At 37.3% G+C, this 20,679-nt stretch overlaps 1 protein-coding gene across 2 annotated transcripts; it reads right to left on the reverse strand.

Moving 5' to 3' along the window:
- Positions 1-12,480: 12,480 nt before the first annotated feature.
- Positions 12,481-18,846, reverse strand: tmem150b (transmembrane protein 150B). Of its 2 annotated transcripts, none has more exons than XM_036590479.1 (7): positions 18,779-18,846; positions 17,143-17,231; positions 16,998-17,057; positions 15,650-15,717; positions 15,051-15,178; positions 13,675-13,852; positions 12,481-13,262 (listed from the first exon to the last, which is right to left on the reverse strand). In XM_036590479.1, exons 2-7 carry the CDS (start codon positions 17,205-17,207, stop codon positions 13,072-13,074), a joined length of 690 nt encoding a protein of 229 aa, XP_036446372.1. In that variant the 5' UTR covers positions 17,208-17,231; positions 18,779-18,846; the 3' UTR covers positions 12,481-13,071. The 2 variants fall into 2 exon arrangements, with proteins under 2 accessions (XP_036446372.1, XP_036446370.1); XM_036590477.1 differs by having other exon boundaries at positions 17,143-17,226; positions 18,778-18,845.
- Positions 18,847-20,679: the final 1,833 nt, after the last annotated feature.

Raw genomic sequence — 20,679 nt, forward strand, 5'->3', positions numbered from 1 at the left:
TTGATCAGCCACAGTACTACTCCAGCCTGAGCCTGAGAAAACCATCAAGCTCAGATGTTCAAAAGAGAGAAAAAAATCTGCAAGATACACCCATAGATCTGCAGCGCATAATTACTGTTTACCCTGTATCTAGACAACAGCAGCAATGCCAGAGAGAGAGAGAGAGTGAGAGAGAGAGAATGAAAAAACAAACATTCCTTCTATTTTAAAGCTCTGCTTATTATCACTAAATGTATATCAGTTTAGATCAAAAGACATCATGCATAGATACATCATAAGTGGAGTTCTAGAGAACATGATCTGTTTTAATGCAGTGCTGATAGGGGTTCTCATACGATACAAGACGCTCTGTCAGAGGTCAGAGGAACACGTAATCCACAGGATGGGTTAAGACCTCCCAAGATTTCCCACGGCCTGTTTTCTAAGTGTATTTCACCTCTACACTGCAAAAACCTTAATTCTGCGACTTGTAGTGGCACCAACAGCACCTTGCAGTCATGCTAACACTGGCAAATGGGTGATTATGAGAGGAGAGCTTCAGGTGGATTTTAAGGTAGGAAAAGGCAGATAGATTCATACCGTTTCATTTATTGTTGTATAGTACTGGGTATACCTGGACTTCAATAATGGGAAGTTTGACATCCATGGCTCCCAAACAAATCAACATCCGGTTCATTCCACCACAGTTGACATCAAATGTTGGGAAATTTGAATTCTTGACATAACATTTTACACAGTGGCAATGGTAGAATTTTCTGTCACTGCTCCATTGAAAACAATGGAATAACCAGTTTTCCGTCAACCATATACCATCATAATGAGTACACAGCATCAGAAGTTTATTATTATGATTATTACTACTGATAAAAGCATGGTGTAATTATATGTTAATTATTTCTCACTCGTGGCTTTTTGAATAAAGCAAAGAAACACTGAAAAAGCAGATTCTAAACTCCTAATCCATAATTCATTTGTGTTTATACATTACATTTTACGTTTCGTTAATACTTGACAGTAAAAGAAATGTAAAAATGACAGAACTACAGACTCAGAATGTAAATCGAATGTAAATGTAATTCATTAACTACGTACATGGTCAGGGTTATTACACACTTCTATAACCTAAGAATAGCTCAGCCAGTTTGCACTGAAGTCCCTGTATTTACTGAATAATAAGACTTACTATGTAATAAGCCTGAGATTTGAAGGGGTTACACAGATAACTATATTATTAACTATGTTATTACAGGGGCTGTCAAAAAAATAAATAGTTGATCACATTATTTTCTGTAGCTATCAGTTGCATTGGTCTTATTTGCTCAAATTTCTTTCTTTATTAAAGCTATATGAGTGGACAAACACGCTTCATTAGAATATATTAATTTTAGTAATTCAGTAATACCATTTTTATTGTTTGAATGCAGGGTTTGTGTGAACTAAAGATGAAAAATAACATGAATGCAGGGTGAACATGAAATTGCAGTGAATGCAGTTTCCAGTTTTTATCACTGACATCCACTGAGAGCAGCAGTTTTCCGAATCCATGGCTCTCTTGCTCTCATACTGCTAAGTTACATTATGTTTCGAAGGGTAACTGTAGTTTGCTGTTGCTTTTATTAGCGTGCTGCTTGTTGATTTATCCATAGTTGTCCTGTGAGCACTGTCCAAAATAGTCTGCTGAATTATTTATACCGATGACATCAGTGGTGTGTTTTGCTTATAGATGATACTTCAGACATGATGTGTATGCGTTAGGTCATTGTTTGAAACTAGTCTGCCCCCTGTCCCCATTTTGTCTATGCAGTCTTCAGTCATTAACAATAGTCTATTCTCCGCTATTCCAAATCACAGGCAAAACGTGACACACCAGATATACTGGGTGAGCTGGGCACTGCTCTGTGTGTGTGTGTGTGTGTGTGTGTGTATGTGTGTGATCTTCATGTATTATGTCAGTGTCTCCATCGGCATCTTCATTATGGCATGTGTGTGTGCACGTGTGCATGTATGATCTGCGTACATCTTTTAATGTCTCCATCTCCATTTCCATTGCACAATAAGTGTGTGTGTATGTTTGTGTGTATGTGTGTGTGTGTGTGTGTGTGTTTTGAGTGGGCCTTTGTGAGTGCACATGCATGTGAAAGATGCGTGTGATGTGTGTGTGGGTGTAGTAATGTGTCACTGTTTGTGTGTAATTGTAAATGTCGATAAGCATCTCTAGAAGTACAATGTAGATAAGAATCTGAATCTGTACATGTCAATGGATCCTCTGTCTGTGCCCAGTTTTACTCAGTCTCTCTCTCTCTCTCGCTCTCTCTCTCTCTCTCTCTCTCTCTCTCCCTCTCTCTCTCTCTCTCTCTCTCTCCATCTCTCTCTTCTACCTACACTCTCTTTCATTCTTCATGTGCCCTTTTTGCCCAGTGTGCTGCTACTGTCTGGGCATTTGACCCAAAAAAGTCCCCACCTCTCCATCTCAAAGACCCCCCCAATATCACCCGCTGTCTGCTGTCACTAACATAATCAACAGCGTGCCTCTGTGTGTGTGTTTGGGCGCTGGCCGCCATAACTATATAATTAGGCCTTGTCTGATTGTTCCACGTGTGGCCTTTTGAGCACTCGTTTGTAAGCGTGCATGTGTGCAAGACTGTGTGTGTGTGTGTGTGTGTGTGTGTAAAGGAATGTGGTGAACTTGGCATTTCTGAGCTAAAGGGCAGCTTTCTGCAGATGTGTGCCAGCGCTGGAGGGTGAGATCACGGCTGGAGATGCCTACTCACTGCAGCCGCTGCCATGACTTTCACACCCTCACTGTCTCTCTCTGTCCCCCTCTCTCTTTCTCTCTCTCTCTCTCTATTTCTCTCTTCAGTAAGAGTGTACATTATCACTGATTTTTTTATGGAATGTCATTGCAGATAATGTTTGTTTTTCATTGTAATACAATCACTTACCATGTTTCAAGGAAACCACAGTCAATAATTGCACACAGTGTGTGTACTCAAAAAGTACTATGCATACAATATGCACACTCCAAAAGTAGTATACATACTCATGAACGTAGTATTCATACTGTTGACATAACCCAAAAAAGTGTGTGAATGTTTTTAAAAAGTTGCCTGTATAGGTGTATGCATTCTCAAAAGTAGTGTGCATGCATATAATAGTATGCATACTTATGCAAGTAGTATGTATACTGTATGTATACTTGTTTTACTTAAAAAGCAGTATATATACTTAAGAAAGTAATATTTTAATATTTTTTTAAAAGTACTATGTCTACTTTTAAAAAGTAGTATGCATACTTAAAATGCAGTATGCATAGCAGTCTGCATACTTAAAAATAGTATACAAAGTAAGTATATTCAGTATGTTTACTACTCTTTTAATTATGCACGTTTTTGTACGCATATTATGTATACTATTTTTAGCAATGCTTAGGAAGTATGCATAGATAAAATGCACAGCATGGACATTAAAAAAAGTACATTTGCTCACTTTTTAGCTTATTAAAAATATCAGTGTTAGAAATCATCCTTTACAAACCTGGTGTATCAACAGATTGTGAGAATTCTTAACCACAAAATTGTGATTCTCGTTTAATCAAGATGAACATAAGTTTACGGATAATACTGAAAAATATTTTAATTACACTTGTTAGGAGTTTTAATTAAGCCTGTCCTGTTTTGCTAATTTCATCAGTCATAAATCAGTCATAAACACAAGTTAGTCATAAAATATCCAAATAGTACTCAAATCTCCTACTTTCACTTTTTCAGTCTGTCATTCTTGTCTACATTTGTACCCACCAGCTGGACTATACCTTGCCTAGTGGACTCTCTCTCTCTCACTCCCTCTCTTTTAAGTGCAGCGCAAACTCAGGATTTTGGCCGTGTGCAGATAAGCGTTGAAGGCGTTTGGTTTGGAGATAGTATGACCGGCCTATTGTTGACCTGCAGGAGCCATGCGAGTGGATAAGAATAATCTGGGCTAGAGCAGGCCGCAAAGCTGAGATTAAAGTTTGGGTTAAAGCTACAAAAGGCGTGAGACCTGCTGTCCTTTTAAAACAAAGAGAAGACAAATAATTGAAGCCACGGTTCTTACGTAAGACACGGTTGACCCCTCTGGCTAACTGCCAGACATAGCACTTAAGGGCTGCAGAAGCCAGTATCAAAAGAGTCGCCCTTTGGTCACTTCTGCTGCCACAGTCTGCCATATACTCAACCCGTCAAAAGTTTGGGAAAAATTTGCATTCTTCAGAAATGTTCCAAGTAATGTTTATTTTTCACTGCTCTTTTTTTAGTTAAGTAAAACTAAACCTGCAAAAATTTTGTTAACTTGAAAGAGCTATTTGCCAAAGCTTTGGGTATAGCTTGCAGCCCTCATGGTTATCGAAGTGTTATGTATTTGGTATGAAGAGCAGGTTTTGCAAACGTTTTTCTTAACTATTGTATAGAAGCACATATTAAAATACTTTGATCCGAAGGTGGTTTAAACAGCTGAAATGATTGCTGATGTCACAACAAGATGATAAAAAAGCACAGGGTATGCATTATTCATAAGTTAGTACTTCTGTCAGTTGTTCCCTCAGTTTTTAGGTTTTTGGTAAAGATACAGTTGAGACCAAAAATGTACATAAACCAAGGCTAAAGACATTCAAACTGAATTTTTCATAACACACAACTTCATGTCACTATATATTTCAAGTCAATTAGGGCATCTACTTTATGCACATAAGAGGTCATTTTAAAACAATCAATTGGAGGTCAATTGGTGGGTCAACTGTTTACATACACCAAGTTGATTGTCTCAAGTTGACAGTCTGAAAGATTCCAGAATTTAAGATAATGATTTTTAGAAGCTTCTGATAGGACAATTGTCATTGTTAGAAGTAAATTAGGAGTGCACCTGTGGCTGTATGTAAGGGCCTACCCTTACAGCCAGTGCATTTTTGCTCTTAATAACACTCTTAATAACATGGGAAAAGCCAAGCAACTCAGCCAAGACCTCAGAAAAAAGTTGTGGAATTACACAAGTCTGGTTCCTCCTTAGGAGAAATTTCCAAACATCTGCAGGTACCACAAGCATATGTACAAGTAAATATAAGCAGCATAAGCTGATGTTATGATAGCCTACTTGGAAGTTACCATGTTGGCCTACCCAGTTTTTCACAGGCCTAAGCAAAAATGTATTTCTGCCTATGCCACTGTTACAAACTGACAAATAAAACACACTCATTTATTAAAAGTGTTTTATATTGCCTGGTCCCGAACTTTTGACGGGCAGTGTATTTTTCCCTGTTTGAGGGATGTGCGTAAGGAGAGCACTCTGACCTAAATGGTAACACCCTAGAGGGCCCGGTTCCATCTCTCAATCAGAAACGTGCAGAGGTGCCAGCAGATTTCCCCCTTCATTTAACACTGGCTCCACCATAGCTTTCCCAGTGACAGCCTTGGTTATGTGTTTTGACTCAATCCATGCCGTTGCATTGGTTCTGGCACAGTCTGAATTTGGCCTTTATTGAAACGTCCACTCAGCTTTTCCTACTGTCTAAAAATAAATAAACAGAGCTTACTGAAACTCAAAGGCGAGTGTCCAGCAGGCAGAATAACAGAGATCATAAAAGGGCATTTAAATAGCAGTAGATGATTCCCATGGCATTCCAGCACGTCTGTCTCTCTCTCTCTGTCTCTCAGCTCTCTCTGTCTCCCTCTTCCTTACCCCTTCCTTTCTCTTTCTTCCTCTTGACGGTTTCTCTCTTATGTCTCTTTGGTCATTGGAAAGGAATATTCATTGAACAGGTATCTCTCTAGTTATACTCTTCTGTAAATTCAATCCGGTTCGGCCTAAAGGAGCATTCATTATCTAACCTGTTCTGTTTCACTCTGCTTCTCTCTTTTAGCTGCCCCCTTTCTCCCCTCATTACCCCCTACTGAGAGCCACGATATATTTGAAAGAATGCCTAGAGGACCCTCATACACTTTCCCATCAGAAAAGGCAGTATGGCTCTTTCATCTCCACACCAGCACCCATAAAAGTCATGAAAGAAAATGACTTGCAGTGTTTACAGTGTTTATTTAGTGTCTTGTTTGCTTATTTAGTTGTTTACATGACCAAAGCTGTTACCAATCACAAAGTTCTTTCAAAGCATAGATCCAAATGAAACTCTGTATCAGAGATTAACTGCATACTTGCTAAGAAGTTCTGTTGGAAGAAATTGACACATTTGTGTTTGTAGGAGATGATATATTTTATTGTTATTGTGATTGTTACTGTATGTCCAGTCTTAAATTTCTTGGTGAATGGACCAAGGTAGATGCTCTTAAATTAAGTACCTCTTTACATTGACTTACTTTAAAAGTTAAGAACATTTTTGCCTTCTACTGTAAGGTTACAGCGACATTTGAATATTATAGCACAGAGGTTTTCAACTTATAGGCAGCAGCCCGCCAGTGGGCCATGGTGGGACTGCTGAGGGACCATTGGCAATCATTTTTGATCATTTTTAAGAGCAAAACTTCATTAGAATACACACTGATACACACACAGTCATAACATTAAAAACACCTTCTTGTATCTACACTCATTGTTCATTTTATCAGCTCCATTTACCATATAGGACCACTTTGTAGTCCTTCCATTACAGACTGTAGTCCATTTGTTTCTCTGCATGCCTTGTTAGCCCCCTTTTACCCTGTTCTTCAGTGGTCAGGAGGACCCCCACAAGACCACCATAAGTGGATCAGACAGCAGTGCGGCTAGAGTTTTTAAGCACTGTGTCCACTCACTGTACACTCTATTAGACACTCCTACCTTGTTGGTCCACCTTGTGTATGTAAAGTCAGAGACAGTAGCTCATCTGTTGCTGCACAGTTTGTGTTGGTCATCATGTAATCCTTCATCAGTGGTCACAGGACGCTGCCCACAGGATACTGTGACACTGAAGTGATTAAAAACCAGCAGCACTGCTGTGTCTGATCCACTCTTGCCAGCACAACATACACTAAGACACCACCACCACATCAGTGTCACTGCAGTGCTAAGAATGATCCACCACCCCAATAATACCTAAATGGTGTGGTCCTCTGGGGGTCCTGATCATTGAACAGGGTAAAAGGGGTCTAACAAAGTATTCAGAGAAACAGATGGACTACAGTCTGTAACTGTAGAACTACAAGGTGCTACTACATGATAAGTGAAGCTGATAAAATGGACAGTGAGTGTAGATACAAGGAGGTGGTTGTAATGTTATAGCTGATCAGTGTTTAGATATTTAATCAAACCAATAATTTTACATATGACACATATTGATGTGATAATTATTTGCAAAAATAAAGCATCAAAAATAACTAAATATTGACCTAATGTGTTTATAGTTTCTGTGCAAGTCAGTGTAAAATGTTTCATCCACCACTGATGAATGACTAGAGATGATCTTTATTATGTGGTGTGATTATACATTCAAGTGAAATTTGAAAGGTTACATTGATTATTGTGTAATATTTGCTCTCATTTGAATCGATCATGGCAATGAAATCTTTGTGTGGGCCATGAAAGCTTTTGTGGTCATTTGTGTGGGCCACAAAGTTGCACAAGATTAGGAACACCTTGTATAACAAAACAAAAGTACTAACTCACTGAAACCTTCACAGGGTGAGCTCACGTGTGCTTGTCACATTTACGATGTTTCTTGGACATTTGCAGCAAATTAATGGAGGGCAACACTCAAAGGCTAGAATAGGGAGTTACTTTGTACGTAACTTATAGCCATCTTCATCAGACCTGTTTAGATCGGTTCTGTCATTACCCCTCATCTCCCCGTCTCTCTTAGTCTCATTGTGCTAACCAGCTAAGTGGTGCAAGGAGCCAGCTCAAGGGAGTTTTTTCTGCTTTCTTAACAATTTAGGCTGCATTTTGTGAGAGTGCTTTGGTACAAACCATCCCTGGAGCAGTAATTATAAATGAGACACTTGAATCATGTCTTAAAGTAAAGGCTGCAGAGAACTTGCTAGCACTGTTATCTGAAGTACTCCCTTCAGTATTTAAATGTGCATAGACAGCCTTACTGAAACATTACGGCTTACTGGCATAAGCAACGTGAAAAATTTAAATCTTACATTTAAGAACATTATATTAAACTGTATGTCAGTATCTGCTATGGTGCCAGTGCCTACTGGCAGTTGTGACTGCCATTTTTCAAATGGTTTGCGCTCCAGCAGAGTGAAGGTCTCAGAGGGAACACTAGCTACATCCTCCAAATTCTCAGAAACAAAGGGTATGTTTCTTGGTCACATTTAAAAGATCCTACGAAATGGAACATCCTTCACTGAATTAACAGTCAAGAAATGCACCCTTGGATTTAAGACATCTTAAGTTTATTAGAAGAAAGCCTATAAAATGTTAACGTTTTTTTCAGTCACACTGCCAGTACCTGTGCTTTACAATTCACCCCTGCAGGGATTAGTTCTAACACACCTGGGTCTAATATACAGATGCCACTGAAAACCTTGATGAGCTACAGCAGGTGTGCTAAGGCACTTCCACACTCACCTTGTCTGGTGCAGACCAATCAGACTTTTCCTTTAGTTTGGTCTGTTTTATGTGGGAACATTCCACTCATACTTGTGTTCACACCAACCAACTGAACTGTGGTTTGTGATCAGTCTGTTTCCATGCAAACTGGTTCAGTTCGCTGCTGATAGAAATGCATTTTTACCACCAAACAAGATAATTCATTGCAGCTACACTATGCATCAGCACTGTATAATCTTTTCAGTGTTTTGACTCTTGTCAGAGCTCATTTTGTAGCACAAGCTGCTGTAAATAATGGCAAATGAGCTATGGCAAAATATTTGATTTTGTTACATAGAATGCAGAAAGTACTAGAGTAGCAGTAGAAGCAGAGATTTTATTACTCTGATTGTGATACATACACTGTAAAATTTCAGTGTAAAATTACAGTACTTTACAAGCAGCAGTTTACTGTTTATTTACAGTATTCATACTGTATTTTACAATTCTAGTACTTTACCGAATTTCTATTGGCAGTTGATAGTTTTTTTTTTTTTCATTGCCCCTGTATTTATAATGTACAACTGTTTGAGGATCCTCATTATGTACTTCATTATGTAGTACATGCAAAAATATATGCAAACAGAGCAACTGTATCTAGCAAGCTTTCATGCATGGATAAAAAAATGATCATGATACAACATGATAAAAAAAATGATCATGATACAACAGTGCAGTAAAGTTTATCTATAGTAGTTACATACATTTATATCACTCAGTAGGACTACAAAAATAGCTGAAACTTAAAATCCATTAATTATAACGTTACACTATCATTGTTAAAAACATGTAAAATACATTCCAATTTGTATATTTATGGAACGAATAAGAAAGTAATACGCTGTAGAACAAAATATAAAAGCAAATTAACAAAAAGTAACAGCAAGGAAAGCAGCAATGAATGCTGGGAAGCACCACCCCTATCACAACAGGCTGCTCAAGACTGCACAAAGTTCTGGTCATTTTCCCGAAATGCTTTTCATATAACAGCAAGTTACTGTTAAATCTGACATCTAACCTTCTTTGAGAAGAAGCCGGACCTGTTTCTCTCAGAATGCACCATTCATTACAGCAATCTGTTATATTGAAGGAATACAGTAGAAGAGAATAGCTTCCATTGTAAATTTTGTAAATTAGTTCATAAATTAGTTCTGTGCAGTGTGTAAACATTAAGCATGTTTATGTGCATGCAACACAGGGGTATGATAATTTTATTAAGAGTGAATGAAAGGGGTATTTCACTGGATGCACTTCAGGCACTGCAGTCTAAAACAAACCGAACCAAATGGAAAAGATACAAATTTGTAAAACAACTCTGGTGTAGAATTTATCAAACATACTAGGAGTGAAAAAAACTTAGACTATTAACTCTACTGGGCAGCCATGTGATAGTAGTATCAAGCTGAATGACTAAACACAGGAGACAGGCTGAACACCCATTAAGTTTCTGGTTCTATGTGTTGAGCAGAAAAACAAAGCAGCTTTTCATTTTATTTTTAACCAAAGAAAATTAGAAGAATGTGAGAATTCATTCTTTCTGGGATCGACTCCCAGCCTCAAGTCAAGCTATAAACAGCTCCGTTATAAATAGGTTTATTTCGACCTGTCAGTTTACCAGTGCTACAACACATTTCCACCGTGCCCTTTAGCAACATTCATGTCTTATGTATTGAACATATGTGTGCTGAGTAAAACAATGATGTAGCCAATGGCTGGGCTAACATAACATGCTGTGCCAGCCTCCACAGACCCCAAGCTCTTCTGGTTGCTTAAGTGATGTCCTGCACAGCTTCACTGACACTCCTCTTTCACAGGCCCTGTGAGTGATCTTTTAAGTGTGTCCATAGTGCCACCTACTGTTGAAAAGGGCAACGATTCTCAGCCTGCATTTTGGCTCAGTCTTTTTGTGAGAAAATCTTTGGAAAGGGAAAAATTATGCCAAAAGTCACATGACTCAGAGACCAACCTGTGTGTAATGTATTTGTTTGAATTTTTTGGGGGATTCGTAGAACTGGATGCATTTGTGAGTAATTATAAAATGTATTTGTTTATTAAGTGTGATCTATGTGAAGACAGTTTGTACGTGTTTGTAAGTCATGCTTTGCATTAGCAAAAAACTTACTATTGTATTCATAGTTGCTCTAGTATTTGCAAAGGACACTTTGGACGTGTGTGTGTGTGTGTGTGTGTGTGTGTGTGTGTGTGTGTGTGTTTTTTAATGTTATCGGCAATGCAGTCTTCCACAGTGTACAATTCTGTTTTTGATTTAGGAAATGGGTCAAATTTCACTTCCCTAATCCCTTGACATTTTGAGTATCAGGTTCAAAAATACTCCACACAACACAGCAACATGTTGTTGAGTTCTGATTGCATATCAGAAGTGCCCGGGCCTAGTTATGGTTGCAGAGCTTAGGGGCGGGGTTTACTGAAAGGTCCACTATGATTGGTCTGCTACAGTTTGAAAGTGCATTTGAATATTTTAGAATTGTTATTTTTTTAAAAAAATATGTTGTACAAGGGTCCAAAAAGGACTTTTGCGATTGTCTCACTCTTTTCTGAATAAACTTGATCATATTTGAACACAATACTATTCGAATTAGTGTATTCGTAAAGTGTCTGGTTTACCTTTCACTTTTTCACTCACGTCTTTAAAAGAAGAGTGTCCTGATCCAGTTCCCATCCTTTAAGTGAATTAGTTACACATAGCATGGCCAGTGCTAAAGTAATTCCTAGAACTCTGAATGAACAACAACAGTGATTGATCAACACCAGAGTTCTGAGTTAGTCATTGTGTGATCAGCTCATGCCCAGCAATATATTTACTTGAGTGTAAAAAGAAAATAATGGAATGTCCTGATTCTTCATTTTATCTGTTAAAACATTTAGGAGAGTTAAGAGTAACGGTGGTCATCTAGAGTACACCTGCATATATCCTTCCTGGGTGCATGGCCAGCTATTGACTCTTTAAAACCATCCAGTGAAATCTTCCACACTGCACTCTTACACTGACATGCTATTACACACAGATGTTTTTTAAACTCATGACAATCATGATGTCATTTATTTACGACAGTGTTTCCCAATCCTGGGCCTGAAGTACCCCCTGCCCTTCATATTTCAGCGCTTTCCCTGATTCCAACCCAGAGAAAAGATTAATGAAAAAGGAGATCTCCTTTAAATGTTTGTAGTTTAGACAACCATGAGATCAGATGGAAAGAATAACAAGTCTCACATGTGCGTCCTCAGTCACACAGATTTACCAAGGTAATAAGACTCCTGTTTATCTGCTACTAATCTCTTATTTCTCCTTTATATCTCTAGTATGTCTGCTTTTTCACTGATGCTATTTTATCCTAAGGAATTTTAGGAGAATCACTTTTAAGTCTTCTGAGTATATAAGCAATAAAATGTTGCACTCTGGACTATAGATTGGTATTTTAATAAAAAAAAAAGTTAACAGGCTGCCTTAAAAAGACTAAGATAAATCTACCTAAAACACAGATTTTGTTTTCTTTGCTTATAGTAGAAGTTCAGTTAACTTTAATGCAGCAAATTGGTTTTACAGTGTGGGAACACACCTGATCAGCAACAAGCCCTACCTGAGTTACAATGAGTTTGTTAGAGAAGGAAAACTCTAAAATATTCAGGGCTCATTTTAATAGTGCTGACTCATTCTCTCACACACAGAGCCTGTACTTGTACTGTGATAGTGTACTAAGGAATGATGTATTTTACATTTAATTGGACTCATTTGGCTGATCATTTTATCTATATATTGCATTTGTTCTACGAAATGTTTTATTGTACAGTTTTCTCCTTGTATCTAAAAATATTGTTTTATTGTTGCGTGTAGTTATGTTTATTCAGTACCTGTTCAAAATCCATGTGCGTCAAAATAAAGTCCCGATCATGGTGAGGAAGTTTAAATAAGTCAGAACATAATATTTATTCAAATGCACACACAAATACATTAGTATGTTTTACAATCATTCATATTTCAGCAGTCTATGCATTTACATTCAGAGGTTGGAGCTAAGCTCTGCAGAAAAGTAGATCTCCAGGTGGAGGGTTGGTGACCACTGCATTACAATTAAACAGACTGCTGTTGTTCCTTTGAGACTCATATGTAAATGACCTCTAGAAAATAAATATGAAATATAAAATGTGGCCTGTACAAACATAATAGCACATCTTATATTTTACATTCTATTTTTTTCCAAATAAATAGAAATTGTGACTAAAATTAACAGAAAATGTCTATATTAAAGTTTGTTCTCTGTATAGGATGTTTTTTGCATACATAGAGCATAAATTAGTACTTAGGCATACATTAGGCTTCTTTCGTAAAGACGTTTAATATATCCTTTAGAAAATGTTCTCATTCTTTAGCATGAAGAGGAAAAGGATTTATGGTTCTTAGGCATTTACTGATGTGCTGTAAGTGATGCTCCCACTTGACCATGAGCATTTGTATGTGATAGTTAAGGGTCCTTTCAGGCATCCTGTAGTTCTTTATTGGGACGGTTCCATTGTAAAATCACTGCCACTTTTGCTGAATCCCTCACGTTGCACATGGAGTTTGTGGAAGTCGATGTGCCGAAACTCAGCTGTGAAAACTCCGAACAGAACGAAGAAGCACATGACAGCAGCCCACTCACAAATGGCCCCTGCTGAACGGTAGCCTACGTTATGTAGGACAGTCACTGAGACACTGAGGTTAAGGTTGAAGGAAGGATGTGTGTTTATGTATGTATCAGCATGGGGTGACTCATTTAACACAGAGTTGCTAATCGAGTGCCTTCCATTCTGGGTATAGTGGCAGTGTGAAGACTGATGCATAGAAAACGACTAGATTTGTTCATGATTTGTTAATTATATAATTATGAATCAGTCTAATCATGCACAGATTATGCTTTAGCCTGTATCAGAAAGCATTTTGAATTTAATTGCTCACTGTTATGAGAAAAAAGCCATATTTAAATTGGATACAACTTCAATAATAGCAAGAGTAAGTCAGTCCTCTCTAAGAAACTCAATTCTTCTCCAATCAACAAAATATAGATAAACCAGTTCAGTTGATTCAGCTCTTATGTTTAACTGTTGTGTAAAGGATACTGGCAAGAATCAGGCAGGTACAAAGACTGCAGAAGACAATCCTTGACGGTCCTGCCCACTTCCTGTGACATGATGGCTCAGCATGGTAGGTGAGCCATGCCTGAATCCAGAAATAAGCCAAACCCACATAAAACGCCAGGAAAGCCCCAAGCAAGTGAACTTTCATATCCACTGATTGCTGAGGATGAGAGAAACAAAAAATCAGTCACACTCATTCATGAATGACTGACAAGTACACTGACTAATATGACAAGACCAAAAAATATGGGAGGCCAAAAGTAAGGAAGCAGGCCGGGATTTTTTCAAAGTATTAAAATGGAGCCAAGTTCACAGTAACTAACACAACTTTTTTTCTCATGATATGAGATGAACTTTATTGTTCCAAATACGATGCCTGCAACATGTTCCAAAGAAGTTAGAACAGGAGCATGTTTATGAGTTTAACTACACTAAATTATTGTTTGGGGACTAAAGACACCAAATGATCCAGTTTTGAAAGAATTCTTTTGTCATTCTTTTTTTTTTTTTACACCAGTCTTCAACTGTGCAACTGCAGAGAGCCTTTGTTGTAATTTGCGGCTCAAATTTTCATTGGTAGAAAGTTCTGGACTGCAGGCAGGTCAGTTTAGCAGCTGCAATCACTGAATATGAAGGCTGTTGTAACGTGCAGAAGTTTTCCTGCCATTTTCATGATGAAATAAGTATAGATGTCTCTGAAAAAGATTCTAGAATTCAGCATTTGTTCCTCCAAAATGTGCATTTATCTTTCAGTGTACATGATGTCTTCAAAGATGTATGAGTTATCCTCTATAGGCACTAATACACTCTCATACCATGACAGATGCTGGCTTTCAAACTTTATGCTGGTAACAATCTGGATGATTCTTTTCTTCTTTGGCCCAGACGACATGATATAATTACTATAAACAATCTGAAAGTGTGACTTTTCAGGCCACAATACACATTTCCACTCTGGATCAGTCCATTTCAGATGAGCTTGAGCTCAGACACACACAGATTCTGCTGTGCACAGTACAGCCTCAGCTGACCACAGCATTTACAAAGTTCCTAGTCTTTAAATTGCACCTGTCTCTACTTTTTTTGGAACATATTGCAGGCTTCAAAAACTTCAGAATGGGTGTATATTTATATATATTTATATAAAATAATGCTGACAAGGTAAAACATCAAATATCTTGTCTTTGTACTGTTATCATTTAAATAAAGGTCAAAGAGGATTCACAAATCACTGCTTTCTGTTTTTATTTGCATATTTTTCACATGCTGTTTTTTTAGAACTGAGGTTTGTACAAAGTCAATGTTGCTTCCAAACTTCAGGCCTGTAGCATACATAGCCGACACATACAGAGACGCACCTGGAAGTTTCCCAGCACTGAGATGCCTATTGAGGAGATAAATCCAAGAACAATACTGCATGTGTTCACACGGGACGCACAGCCCAGATCCCTCACCTGCTGGAACCTTATAATCACAATCCACAGAGCTAGAACGAGAAAGACAGTGAGCGAAAGAGAGAGAGAGTGAGGAAGTAAGAGAGAGAGAATGAGGAACTACTATGTATTTATTACTATTTATTCACTGGTAGGCCTCTCAGAAATGAACTGTTTTATAATACTGTATGTGGTCGCATGCTGAGGCAGAATTACGTGCAATGTGGCAAAAATAGAACAATATATGTTGTGTTTTATTGAGGTTTGTGAAGAAATTGGAATAAAGAAACTGCACCAGCAGAATAGCAGTGCAGTGGTCTAAATCTGTTTTTATAATAAATGAATAACATTTTTAATTTTATTCATTTTAATTACTACTACTACTACTACTTCTACTACTAGGAATAATAATAATAATAATAATAATAATAATAATAATAATAATAATATTAGAGCACTTTCCTACTGAATGACACTGATATTGTTATATTGGGCACCCATAGAAAGCTCTGAGAAAAACTTACCCAGTACTGAACAGATGTTGCAAATCTGGGAGAACAGACAGCTCTGAGGGTTATACGAGCCACAAGTGCTAAGGAAAACAATGACGGTCATTTTATGGATCATTCTCTGAGTGAGGCATTTGGAAGAAAAATAACAATTTCTAGATTCTTAAAATGAAATCTTACAATATTGTTCAGGATTATCTGTTAACACTTTGAATAAAAACAAAATTTTGCATTCAAAATATTTGACATTTATTGATAAAATAAAAATGTAAGTAGCATTAATGTCACTGATGTTACTAAAAGGTCACCGCAAAATGCTGCATTTAAGTACTTTTATGGGGTACTGCTATGATCCTTGTGTCTCATTCTATCACCAAAATGACATCATTGTAATGAGAGAAATAAAAAAAAAAGATTACGCCTGTGCAAAAAAATGGGCCAAGCCCAAAACCTTAAGCTTGTAATGGTCTTTACCACTAATCATTAGTGAGTAAATTAGCAAGCATTAAGACAATAGATAAAGCAACTGGTATAAGAGAGCTCTTCCATTTGATTTCTTTAAATGTTGAAGTCTTGTGGGTAAACTTGCAGTCTTTTACAGAATGAAGAGTCAGTATTGTTTCACTCAGCACTGATGGTTTCAAAAATATTACCAAGCTAGTTTGTGTTGAATGTGAGTCCAAATATTCTCATATAGTTTAAATATTGACAATGACCAGGTCAAAACCATTAGTTAAAAAAAAAAAATAAATAAATAAAAATAATTACAGAAAAAAGGCATTATGGGCTTGGTCCCTGTTTTTGCACAGCAGTGTTGAAATTATTTTGAATAAATATCACTTAGTGGAGTTTTACAAAGTGTAACACCTGAGACTGAAGTTATTGCTAAAGACTGAAGTGCACAAAATAGATGCATTTGTGAATAACTGGAAGAAGCTATCAACTTCCATTCAAAGCCTAGAAATACAACTTTATCACTGACCTTGTGACCCCAAACATAATTAAACTGAATATGAGCAAATACTTAAAAATGTATTATAAATGTTCCAGTAACACCAGTGACAACAATTTTGGGACAACATTATTTAATTTTTTTTTTTATGTTTATAAAAACTGATTATGTATTTTAAAAAAAGATCAGTATTCATAATAATATGGTTTTGACATATGGTTTTAGAAGAAAAAAAAAAAACATTGTTCTGTATAAAAAGTTTACTAAATTTACTTACACATGTTGCAGCACAGCCTATTTTTTATAATCAGACTAGACATAAACAAATGGAGCACATCATTCATGTGAACCATGCATTTGTGTATTACTGTTTGAATTTTTTGATGAGTAATAAAGTATTATTGTGCATACCTGATGTACGGGAACCCAGCAGTCAGATTAACTGTTTCATTAGATACAGCTATACCAAACCTGCCATGGAAACACAGTCAGTGAGTGGCAGAGGACGGCCAAATACTGGACAGAAAAAGGAGAAGAACAGAAAACTGCAGCTTACACAGCCCACATGCCCACAGTGCCAAACACTGCCAGGATAACCGGAAGCAGCGCCCATGCCCACATGATGGACCAATCAAATCTCCTGTCAACACATCACATAACACACTAATCCAGTGGTCACAAGCCTTCCTCCTGGAGATCTACTATCATGAAGAGTTATGTTGTAACAGGTTTGCACCCCTCTAACCTAACACTAATGCATCTAACCCAACCAATTAAGATCCTCTGAAGAAGCTTGTTAGCTGGAGCAGGTGTGGCAGTGGTGGTTGGAACTAGACTCTGCAGGAAGGTAGAGGGTTGATGACCTCTGCGCTAATGCATAACAGCAGTCTCTTAGCTCACATCATAGTTATCCTACTGTTTATACTTTATCATGAATATGCCAAATGCTGATGACTGTCATATAGAGACTACATCATTTAAAGCAGTTATACATCATCTGTTATTGTCAGTTATGAATCATCAGTCAGAAAAGGAAGCACATATACACCATGTTCCAAATTATTATGCACGTGCCAGTGTGCCATTATTATGTCACAGTGCGGATACTGGCAGTTGCTTAATTGATATTTTGAAAAGAACACAAAATACGTTGCTCCAAATTATTATGCAGAATGCAGTTTTTGAAAACATTTAATAATATTTATTTAATTTCAAACAGAAATCTGTCATATTTGCTGCATGGACAGATAATTTTTCAAAAAATAAAAGTAAAATTAAAAGTCCATGTGTAGTTTATGCCTGTATTTCATTTGAGGATGCCAGTATTCCCTCCTAGAGCTGCTGTTTTGAGCTATACTGACACCCACCCTCATAGATCTTCCTTTAAAGGATGCTCCACAGGTTTCTAATAGGATTGAGATCAGGGGATGATGGTGGCCAGACCATGATTTTTCCTACTTTTATGCCCATGGCAGCCAAAGAGTCAATGGTGTTTTCAAAATGTTTTCATAAATTGTCACTAAACACAAGCATCAGTACAGTAAATACAAGTACACTATTACTACCACTGTATAGAAATCTGAGTTAGGAAGTTTCCCAAAAAAACAAACCACTCTGAATTTCCCAAAAATGTTTAAAAAAAAACAACAAAAAAAAACGTGCAATTTAAGCCATTTAATAGAACAATAATTTAATGTTTTTAATTTTGAATTTTAAGGCAGCCTGGTTACTTAAAAATACAAAAACATTTTTTCACACTGTTCAGCAATCTAGAATCATATTAAATAATATGAAGAGTAATAATATTAAGCATATGCATAATCATATTTTAGCAAATGGCATTTACTCTATGGCTGTTGAAGATATTTTCAACCAAATTCTCACTTATTACACATTTACATTCAAACCCAGCATATTTTTGATAAACTACAGAGAGAAAGGGACTCCCAGAGACTGGTAGACCAACAAGTTGCCTAGTGTTATAGATCTTGGGCTTACAGACACTTCTTAGAGCCTTCTTGGCACAGAGATGTAAGTAGAACTCTTTGTTTCAAGAAAGACAGATAGAGAAAGGTCCAAGAACACATTTAGAAGTCAAAAGCAAACGTATAGCAATTAAAATAAAGCTGGAGCAGAAAAAAGCACAGCAAATCAAGACAGAGGAAAGACAACAAACTCGCTTAAAACTCACGTGTTCTTGGGTCGTGTGTATTCGTCTGTGTGTCCACTTGGGTTTAAAATCCCACTTCCCCACTCTGAGCTGAGAATGCAGGGCCTGTATTATACCACTGTAGTGTTATCAGGGAGGACTGCACTTTGCCCTGCCTTGCAGCTTTATTACACAAGAGATATGAATAATAACTGCAAGATCATCATATTACTGCAGTGAACAAATACAGACTGTTTGCATGTGCCTGAAGTCTAAAAGATGATGATGACTACTGTGGTGATGATGAATACACTGATTCAAACTAGAGACAATGTCATGATTTGGGGTGTGTCTCTAGCGATAGAGAGCAGCTTCAGTGGACACTGAAACAGGTCCATGTGCGTAAATTAAAGAAGTGGTGAAATGCTTTAGCCAAAGGGAGCAGAGAGGGTGTTTTGACGAACCACTTTATATGAAATGAAGATGTAACGTTACATAGACAAGACGATGATTCTGAAATGTCTGATTTCACTGATTAAGACAGCAATGAGAAGACTGAATGTGACCATGCCCATGCTTAGGTCTACAGAAATTTAATAGGAGCGTTATTAATGTAGAAGTGTCCATAGAGAAGATTCAGGGTTATTCTGTGTTATTGCAGTAATTATTTGCCTTGCTGCTACTGTGGACCTTGCACCACCATCATTAATTTACAACTTTATTGCACGAGTTTCCTTTGGAGTAGCCTATGTGGACAAATGTCCAATTGTACAGACACACACCCTCTTAATCAAAGCAGCAGATTCTTTTACACTCAGTTATATATAGGGAATTATGTACATACATTTAATTTAATTGTAATTAGTATATATTAGGACAGGATTCAAAATTTAAATAGACAAAAGCCAATTGAAGTAACCAAGCACAGCACAGTAAGTCAGAATGCAGCACTGTATTAGCCAATCAGATTGCAGTTACCTCAAATGGTCAGAAAACATGGTTAATATGGTCGCAAATTTAGTTGTAATTGCAGTTAGGAAACATTAAGACAAGATTCAGAAGTCACATTCTGAATTCAACTGAAGTAACCAAGCAAAGCAAAGGATTCAAATGAACTAGACAATCATAGTGTAGCATTTTAGTAGCCAATCAAATTACAGGATTTAAGCAGACAATCAGAACATAGCACTAAAATAGCCATTCAGATTACAGGAATGAACTAGCCAAATCAGGTTACAGGATTCGGCTTGCCTGTCAATGCACAGGATTCCAGTAGCTAACCAAATTGCAGGATTCAACTAGCCAATGAGGGTGCAGGACCCCAGTAGCTAATTAAATAGCAGGACTCCAGAGCACAGTAAAGGACTAGTCAAGCAGACAACAGGATTCCACTAACCAACTGGTTGGCTACTGGAGTCCTGCTCTAATTTTGACTCAGACAGCCAGACTGCAGAACTAGCCAACCAGAGTTCAGGGATCCGGTAGCAGGACAAAACACAGCATTGAACTAGCCAATCACAGTGTAGTAGTCAAGAAACCAATCAGATAGAAGAATTCCAGTAGTCAATCAGACTTTAGGATTCAATTAGTCAAGCTGTTTGCAGGATTGTTACAGCCTTCATTCACATAGCCAATAAGACACATGTAATGTAATATACTGTAAAAGATAAAGAAACACTACAATACTCCAGTAGTACATTTCTAAAGGTACCATCTGGTATTGTAATTAATTTAAACTCGTCACTGCTGAAACCAAAGGAAATCATTAACAGAAAAAAACAGGAGTCTTGGGGATTTCAACCTACTTATCTTCTCAATCCCAATTTATCTTAACACAAAACCTTAACATTCTCTTGTTGGAAACTATTTGTTGACATGCTACCATGTAAGAGAGGTGGGGTTCTTAGCACTGATTAACTAAGCTACCACTGAGTACTGATCTCA

This window comes from Colossoma macropomum, unplaced genomic scaffold (genome assembly GCF_904425465.1).
Source record: "Colossoma macropomum unplaced genomic scaffold, Colossoma_macropomum, whole genome shotgun sequence".
Taxonomy (NCBI): domain Eukaryota; kingdom Metazoa; phylum Chordata; class Actinopteri; order Characiformes; family Serrasalmidae; genus Colossoma; species Colossoma macropomum.

Coding starts and splice junctions, on each gene's coding strand:
- tmem150b (XM_036590479.1), bottom strand. CDS start 17,207: ATGTGGGCATGGGCGCTGCTTCCGGTTATCCTGGCAGTGTTTGGCACT. Junction 15,179..15,649: donor CAACATCTGTTCAGTACTGG/GTAAGTTTTTCT, acceptor TTCTCGTTCTAG/CTCTGTGGATTGTGATTATA. Junction 13,853..15,050: donor CAGTGCTGGGAAACTTCCAG/GTGCGTCTCTGT, acceptor TCTCATCCTCAG/CAATCAGTGGATATGAAAGT.